Here is a 9,235-nt window from a genome sequence, read left to right as displayed (position 1 = left end):
CAAAGGGCCTTGAATTTTTTTTTTTTTTTTTTTTTTTTTTTTTTTTTTTAAGGAAATATCTGAGGAGAATATATACCATTAATGAAGAGAGAAAGATAAGCACATAAAGCAAAAATAATCAAATAGGCAAAGAGAAGAAAAATTAAAAAGTCCATAAGTTATGTTAGATTCGTTTTAGCAATTTACCGACTACCAAAATTAATGGATTATGAAAGCAATAAATAAATAGGCACAGAATATAGTATCACAGTTCAGTAACTATCTATATTCGCGAGGCCACGCTCAGATATTGAGCAATCCATTAGGTATCAATGATTACAATCACCAATCAGACTTATACATTCAAAAGCTCTCTTTTTAACTATGTCGTTGCCGTGTCGAATCCACTTAATGGCCTTGTTCAGCAAGCACCACTCGTTTTTAAACTCTATACGGTGAAATCCCGTCAGTAGACAAATCGCTCTCTCCTAAAAGGTTCAAATTCTTCTCCCGAAAAATAATAAACGGTTGAACTCTCTTCAACACTACAAACGTCTTCTCCCGAAGACTACTACTTCTTCTCCCAAAAAATAATAATGGGAACTTCTCAAAATATTACGTGTAAAAACTCAAAAAGCCCACGGAATGAATAATCTTAGGTTCTATTTATAGAACCAAACTTAGTTGAATTTCAAAACTAATATCATATCCAAACCTTCACATATATCTTCAACTAATATCCTTTTTCTAACTCACGCATAAGTAGACTTAATCAAATCATCTTTTGAGTTTCAAATATCAAACTAATTCTGGCTTTGCACTTGGACTTGTACTGCACGTACCATTCCTTTTATCTTCATTGCAATTCAAATATCAAACATCCCCTTTTTAAATTCAAATCTAAGGCATATCTTCTACTGCAATCCTTATCATGACTTATCAAAACTGCTCAACTCGAAACTAACTGCAACTTGAATTTAAACCTGTAAAAGTAAATTTTTTGACTTTTAAACCACAGCTGCTATATCTACTTTGCTGGAACTCAAAATTGCAACACGATCAAATCTGCACCAATATCATAATCAAGGCTGCATCAATTTTTTTCTTCACCTGTTTTTTGAATTTTTACAAAATTATCAATAAATTGCCAACTAATAAAAATACCTAACAAGTTAAACAGCAAAAAGAAGTAGACAAAATTGTACAAGATACTTTTTTAACTTGCACCTTTTTTCATTATCATTTCTATTTATCTTCACTGTGCCTGTCAATAATATATATGCTCTTTCTATCTTTTCTTTTGTCTTTCAATGTTTCAATTTATTTTATATTTTGAAACAATTCTTTTTCTCCTGTGTACTTGATATTATTAAGTCATAGTGCTTGGTTACATTGGTAGCAAAATTAACATCTTTTGAAAAATGATTATACTTGTTCACCATCTGTATTTTGCAGCATTACGACATGTGTCTACATTGTACGGCAATTATTCCAGCTAACATCTCAAGATCCACTCTACCTTGTTTTTTTCAAAATTGGTGACAGGCGAGTGTATAACTAATTTTAAATTTTATAGACATTTAATGTTCATTATACCCTTTTTTTTGTGAATGTAAAATTGTATTATGTATAGGACCTATTTCTGTTAGCCATTATGGATTAATCAAAGAACTTTATTTTGTTTGCAATAAGCGACCAAGTGGATAGCAGAAAATTAGGAACTTGGAAAACTTGGAAAAAGTTTTCATGTGAGAGAAAAATAAAGTTCTTTCTTCTTTTCACAACTCAAATTTTTTTTACTTAAGAAAAAATATTGTAACAATAAAGTTTAATTTAAATTTTGTGAGAAAAAACATTGTGACAAAAATATTTGAACTTTGAGATTTGAGTTGTGAAAAGAACAATTTAAAGTTGAAATTACATAAAAAAGTTGAGATTTGAGAATACAAGACAAAAGTTTGATATATAAGAAAAAGATAAACATAAAAAATACAAAGTCACTTTTGAGATATGATTTTAGAGCAATGCTATAAGGCACTAGTAGTGTTTAGCACCATCTATTAATAGAAGATGGATTCTGTAGTGTGAGACATACAGGTGGAGCTAACATTCTATTATTATAGTAAAAGTCACTTTTGAGATATGATTTTAGAGCAATGCTATAAGGCACTAGTAATGTTTAGCACCATCTATTAATAGAAGATGGATTCTGTAGTGTGAGACATACAGGTGGAGCTAACATTCTATTATTATAGTGCTTAATACCGGTGGTGCTTCTAAATATTTTTCATGATTTTAACATGCAAGTCCACTAAAATATTGGAAAAAATCCACATTTGATGTAATGCGAGGATAATCGAACCAATTTAATACGCCTTTTTTTTTTTCTTTGGCTGAATGACTAATACAATATGCTTGATTGCTTGTGAAGATCAGACTTTTATAAAACTGACCTCCTTTTTTGTTTTTTTTTTTTTCCTGGCTGAAGTACTTTTGTAACATTCTTTTTAACTTTTATTTTTCCCGCATAGCAGATTATCTAAAAACTGGCTTTTTTAATTATTTTTTATTGTAGGGCAGAAAGAAGGTATGAGAGACCTGTGTTTTGAGCTGATTGGAATTTCCATCCAACAGTGCAGCAGAATGCATAAAGTTCATATTTTACATTCTTCTGGCAGCTAAAATCCATTATGGATGGACATTTTTGTAGCCAATAACTGTGATGTTTCAGAAGAAAAAGAAAAAAAATAAAACTTTATAGTATTGGTGTCGTACAGGAAGGACTTGAATTATTGTTTAGGAAATGCCATGAATAAAGATGATTTTTTGTCCTAATATCCATAAACTGTCGTTTACTATCTTATTTTAGGTTCATTCTCTAAACAACAAAATAACCACAAATCAAATTACCAAATTTTAGCGCCTATTTCTAACGTTCAAACATCTACGATATAACGAATCAGAAAATAAAGCTTATAACGTGAACAACCTATTCATAAAACTTTACATTATAAGAATAAGATTATAAAAGAGTTACCACTCCAAAATTCAATGAAATTTATGTTCTTATTTTTGATGTGCTTTGATGGAAAAAGGATATTTAATTGGAGAGAAAAGATGACGATTAGAGGGAGAAATAAAATTACTTTGGTGCCTAAAATGTATTTTGGGAGTAATGGAATCAATATGTTATTTATTTATCAACTACCCTAAATTTTCACGGTTAATTTTTCTAACTGTGTCGACTATCAAAGTTGAGATGTACTAAATGACACGTTTAAAGTTTGAGGAATAAGATAGAATAAGTGACATAATTAAGGCACTATTATAAAAATAATTATTTTTCTTAATCAATCTTCTATGATATATAAGCTCCACGGAAAATATGAAACCGTTACGATGAGCTACAAGAAAAATGTGATTAAGTATCTTAAACAGACATATTTGGTATTTTTTTTAACACTATACCCTCTCAATTTGAAAAATTACCTTCTAAGCTTTAATTTTGATAATTAATCCCCTAATTTAAAAGGTTATAATGCAACCCTTTAAATCAGTGACATAAATGGCCATTAGCTCCTCACATTTTCAGCACTTGATCCTTAGTTGGTAAATTATCACTGAACTTCTTTTTTTTTTTATTTTAAGAAGAACCCACTCACTTTTAGTTTAATAATTAATCACTTTTTCCATCACTAATTTAAACGACATATCAATTTTCCTTAACCGAATAAAATACAAGTTAAATAAATTTTCCTCAAAATAAATAAAAAAATATTTCCATGTTACCCAAAAAAATATATATATTTCCATGAAAAAACAGTTATAAAATTAGTACACGTGGCATGTTGTAAATGGTTGAAACTTGATCGCGCATCCATATCAACACTCGCTATCTCGCACAACAGTCGTTCGAACTTTTGAACTCCTCGTAGCTGGCAATGTGGGCCCACACTGTTTCCCAAATTTCGATACCCAAAAAGCAAATAAGAAAAGAGACGACAAACGTGCGAAAACATTGGAGACTCGAAATCGAATGCCATGTCATCTCCAACACCAGTTCGAGTTATCCTCGAATTCTACGACTCTGAAACGGCGCGTTTCGTACCCTTCTCTTACTATATAAGCCCCTCTTCCCTCTTCCTTCCCTCCCTCTCTTTTCCTCTTCTCTCTCTGTTTTCAGAGGAAAAAAAGGAAACCCAAAAAAAAAAAAAAAAAAAAAAAGAGAAACCCTAGTAGCCTAGTTCTCACATTTTTTCTAACATTTATCGATCGCTAACCTTAATCGATCGCAAACCTTAATCGATCCTCGATTTCTATCAATTAGTGCTCAGATTGCATTTATTGTCGTTTGAATTTTTTCATTCCTTCGGGTTTTTTTGTTTGGTTTTTTATCGCGACGGCAATGGCGGCGGCGGCGGTTTCGGGAGTGGCTGCTTCATCGGTGGCTCCGACGGTGGTGGGGTTCGGGAATGCGTCGCTTTACGTCGGGGATCTGGACTCGAGCGTGAACGAGGCTCAGCTCCTTGACGTGTTCGGCCGCGTCGGTCAGGTGGTCTCCATTAGGGTTTGCAGGGATCAGGTTCGGAGGCACTCCCTTGGCTACGCCTATGTCAACTATGCCAATCCCCAAGATGGTCCGTACAATTCCATGTTTGATTTTCTCAACATTTTTTTTAAAGAAACTCTGTTTTTGAGTTTTTTTTTTTTTATGGTGATTTGTCAATGTCTTCTTTTAAGAAAATATTGGAGCTTTGCGGCAATGCTTTACGTCTCGTGGAAGATTCTATAGTTTCTTGCATTGTTTATTAGAATAATCGTTAAATAATGGTTTTTTTTTAATTTGTTATTTGATCGGATTTATTTTCTGACACGCTAAATATATAGACAATGGCATGTGAATTGCTGAAAAAGCAGATAATATTACGTTTTAATTTTAACTCTCTGAAACAAATCATACATGTTTTTTTTTTTTTTTTCCTTTGCTAAAAGCCTAAAACATATGCTTCTACAGCAATCTTAGCACATAGATTTTAAAATGTTGCGACTTCTGTATGTCCTATGTGTTTATTATTAAATTGTAAAGCGCGGCCAAGTTTATAACTTACCATTCTTGTGATCTTTAAATTTGCAGCTGTTAATGCCATAGAGCTTTTGAATTTCACTCCTATTAATGGGAAACCTATGAGAATTATGCTTTCTCATCGCGATCCTAGCATTCGGAAGAGTGGATATGCTAATATATTTATTAAAAATCTGGACACTTCACTTGATAACAAGGCATTGCATGACACATTTGCTGCATTTGGCACTATACTGTCCTGCAAGGTTGCGGTTGATAACAATGGTCAATCAAAAGGATACGGTTTTGTACAGTTTGACAAGGAGGAATCGGCACATACTGCTATCAACGAGCTGAATGGCATGTTGATTAATGACAAACAGGTTTATGTTGGACTTTTTGTGCGGAAACAGGAAAGGGCTCGGGCAAATGGATCACCCAAGTTTACCAATGTTTATGTAAAAAACTTATCGGAAACATTTAGTGATGAGGACCTTAAGAAACTTTTTAGCCCTTTTGGTACCATCACTAGTGCAGTTGTTATGAGGAACTCCAATGGGAAGTCCAGAAGTTTTGGATTTGTGAATTTTCAGAGCACAGATGAGGCTGCTGCTGCAGTTGAGAAGTTGAATGGCACCACTGATGGGGACACGGTTTTGTTTGTTGGAAGAGCTCAAAGGAAAGCAGAGAGAGAGGCTGAGTTGAGAGTGAAATTTGAACAGGAAAGAATCAGTAGATTTGAAAAGCTGCAAGGCGCTAATCTTTATCTTAAAAATCTTGATGACAGTATAAGTGATGAAAAGCTCAAGGAGCTATTCTCTGAGTTTGGAACAATAACATCAAGCAAGGTACATTTTTTGTTGGGAGTTAACACTTGCACCCCCTTTAACTTTTTGATGATTTGGTGTTTTCATCCATGGCCTTTTTCTTATAAATTGTTCCCTGAATTTTCCTAGAGTAGCAATTAACTCCCAAAGTTAACAGGGGACAAATTTTAGGAAATTCTACATCTAATTAAGGAACTAAATTACTAAAAAAGTAAATTTTGAGGGACTATAGTGCCAACTACGAGAAGTTTATGGGGCATAAGTGCTAAAAATTATTGTGATACTGTCCAAAATTTAACCTCCAACTCCAACAATAGGAGCTAATTGCTACTATTTTGTAAATTTAAGAACTAATTGCCAAAAAAATAATTCAGGGGCGAAAGTGCCAAATCACAAGTTTAGAGGGCATAGGTGCTAAAATCCTCAATGGATTGATTGTAAACATTTGTTAGGCAGTGACATTTATGTTTCTTTTTTCTGTTTTTAAAGGTCATGCTCGATTCGCAAGGGCTAAGCAAGGGTTCTGGCTTTGTTGCCTTCTCTACCCCAGAAGAAGCTACTAGAGCTGTAAGCTATTGATTACTCTCCTACATCCTTTTTATGGGCTGAGATTTTCTCAAGTTCAGCCATTCATCCTTTTTCTTATTCCATTAATTGTTCTAAAGAAAACTTCACTTACTTTTGTAATCAATGTTTTTCCTTTTCAGTTAAATGAAACGAATGGAAAGATGATTGGTAGGAAACCTCTGTACGTGGCTGTCGCCCAGCGGAAGGAAGAGAGAAAGGCAAGATTGGAGGTAGATTTTCCTTTTGTTTTTCATGAATTTAATGGAAGTCCTGTTAATATTCTCTTTTTGTTTGTGAAATTATATTGTTCCCTGTTCCATGGAAAGATATACATTGGAGATTGCAATGTTAGATTTTTGGCATTTTTGTCAACCATACCATGTTTTTTTTGGTTTCTAAATACTCTTTGCTTCTGAATTATTTTACTTCATAACAGGAGGTTGGGATAACCATTGAGTCATTTCTCTTTATCAATCATATGAATTTTCTAAATCTTTTTTGTTTCCTAGGTGCACTTCGCTCAAATTCAAGCACCTGGTGGAATGACACCTTTGCCATCAGGAATTCCTGGGTTCCATCCTGCAACACCTAGGCTTGGTCCTCAGCAGCTTTATTTTGGTCAAGGTACTCCTGGTATTATACCCCCTCAACCTGCTGGTTTCGGCTTTCAGCAACAACTCTTGCCGGGAATCCGACCAGGTGTGGCACCAAATTTCGTTATGCCATACCACCTTCAGAGGCAAGGGCAACCTGGACAACGGATGGCCGCACGTCGTGGTGGGAATCTTCAACCATTGCAGCAACAGCAGGCATGTCATTTGTTAATACAAGTTATATAACTAAACTGGTGTTTTTGTTTAACTTAGTTGATATGTTTTGAAGTGCAATCGTTTCACTATGAATGCAAATGAACTTTTGCCCTTCTACGGTTGCATGACTTAAAAGGGTGCATCACCAGGCATATCTGCTCAGCCGTTATTAATAATTGTTATTGGAATATTTATGCGTAGCAGGTTGATCGTGTTCATTCTACATCTTTTTACAAGTTGATGATAGATTGCAATTATCATTGTTAATGGAAGATATAGAACTGTTAAATGTGCTATTTTGTTTGCTGAAGTTGTACTCTCAAACTCTGCTCTTATTTAATTATATATAAATAGACGAGAGCTATTGGGGTATCAGTGGTTTTTGTCCTTCCCATGTACCTTTTTGTTTGATATCGTTGCTTTTTAAATGCGTTTCTTTGTTTCTTTGTTTCTTTGTGTTGGTAGATGTAGTTTAGCCGCTCTAACTTAGATCCTTTGTTGAGTTGAGATTTTAGTGACAGATAATATCATTGGTGTCAATTTTGTGCATGAAGAGACGAATTTGTTAATTTTGTTTTCACCTCTTAATATTGTTCAAACTTCAAAACAAATACAGTTGCATCAGCGGAACTCCAATCAAGGTGTGAGGTACATGCAAAATGGAAGGAATGGCATGGATCCATCTCTGATTTCTCATGGTCGGTTGAATCCAATGACATTGCGGTTTGATGGTTCTGTGCCTGTGTCTCCTGTGGATGTCCAACGACCTGGGCCAGTGCCAATGTCAACACTTGCTTCTGCTTTAGCCTCGGCTACACCAGAGAACCAGCGATTGGTACATTCAAAGTCCCTTTTGTTTTCTTGTGTCTGCAACTTTTAGTTTAATTCCTACGAACCCTTCTATCCAGAAATTAAACTGGAAGACAAATTAAGCTAAACTAATCTCATTCCATTTTAAAACAACAGATGCTTGGAGAGCAGCTGTATCCGCTTGTGGAGCGCCTTGAGCCAGAGTATTCAGGGAAGGTGACTGGCATGTTGCTTGAGATGGACCAAACAGAGGTTCTACATCTTATCGAGTCTCCAGATGCTCTGAAGGATAAGGTGGCTGAAGCGATGGACGTCCTTCATAAAGTTTCGTCTAAGTCTGATGTTGCAGATCAGCTTGGCTCGTTGGCACTCGGTGAATGAAGCAATCCTTTCATCACATTAGTGGTGAATTGGAGTACATCTTTGCTTATCCATATTTTCCATTTTTGGGGCTTTTTTTTTTTTTTTTTGTAGGCCTTCCGGAGTTTTTGGTGGTGGGTTCTTACTCTGGAGTTATTTTAGCCTCACATTCTTTTTTTTCTCCATATGCCAAACTGATTGTGATTTTTTGGCCTCCAATTTGATATTGGAGGGACTTGAGGACTTACGATTGTTTTAGGATTTCTTTTCTCCGTGTTTTCTAGTTCTATTTTAGATATATAGGATTTGGATGTTGTTAGACCTTTTCTTTTCCTATTTATTTTTGCTTTTAGCTATTATTATTATTAGACAGTTTCTTTGAGTTTCCATTGGATGTACAATCTGAATTTTGCGTTAGAGATTACTCATGTTGTTTGATCCCGTGTATGGAACGGATAGGGTAATCGGGTGAAGAGTTTTATGCGTAACTCGAAGCTTCAAAATGAAACTCTCGCATTTCAAATGCTTCCAGTCTATTCATTTTCACTTTTCTTTTTTCCCCTTACGTTCTTGTCATTTCGAAATGCATGGATAAATGATAAAATTGATCTAGAATGTGAACCTACACGTTCACCATAGCGTGCAACACGCACTAAGCCACGCAAGAAGTGATCTCGTTCTCACTCAACTTAGAAAAAGAAAACCAGTTCTGTTTTTTCCGAGAATATGGTTTTAGATTAAAGCAAAATATTTTGAATTAAAACTAAAAAATTGCTAGTGTTGTCATGGACCAATTGACCATGAACAAATCTATTCAGCTA

General features: G+C 34.6%; 2 protein-coding genes across 4 annotated transcripts in view; both read left to right on the top strand.

Annotated features, from left to right (window-relative positions):
• LOC21386288 overlaps positions 1–2,813 on the top strand; it is an 8,517-nt gene extending 5,704 nt beyond the window's left edge. For 2 of the 3 annotated variants that reach the window (XM_024177254.1, XM_010091126.2), the window contains exons 8-9: positions 1,435–1,524; positions 2,555–2,813. In XM_024177254.1, coding sequence (XP_024033022.1) covers positions 1,435–1,524; positions 2,555–2,588 — 124 coding nt within the window. In that variant the 3' untranslated portion in view covers positions 2,589–2,813. The remainder of the gene's footprint in view (positions 1–1,434; positions 1,525–2,554) is intronic. The other variant, XM_024177255.1, reaches the window with a different exon arrangement.
• Positions 2,814–4,172: 1,359 nt separating this feature from the next.
• Positions 4,173–8,897, top strand: LOC21386287 (polyadenylate-binding protein 3). Its single transcript, XM_024177243.1, has 7 exons — positions 4,173–4,616; positions 5,114–5,889; positions 6,358–6,435; positions 6,576–6,665; positions 6,945–7,244; positions 7,861–8,079; positions 8,211–8,897. The coding sequence occupies exons 1-7, from the start codon at positions 4,385–4,387 to the stop codon at positions 8,433–8,435; spliced, it is 1,920 nt and encodes a 639-aa protein (XP_024033011.1). The 5' UTR covers positions 4,173–4,384; the 3' UTR covers positions 8,436–8,897.
• Positions 8,898–9,235: the final 338 nt, after the last annotated feature.

Source organism: Morus notabilis, unplaced genomic scaffold (genome assembly GCF_000414095.1).
Source record: "Morus notabilis unplaced genomic scaffold, ASM41409v2 Scaffold194, whole genome shotgun sequence".
Classification (NCBI taxonomy): domain Eukaryota; kingdom Viridiplantae; phylum Streptophyta; class Magnoliopsida; order Rosales; family Moraceae; genus Morus; species Morus notabilis.
This window is presented reverse-complemented; position numbering and strand designations above follow the sequence as displayed.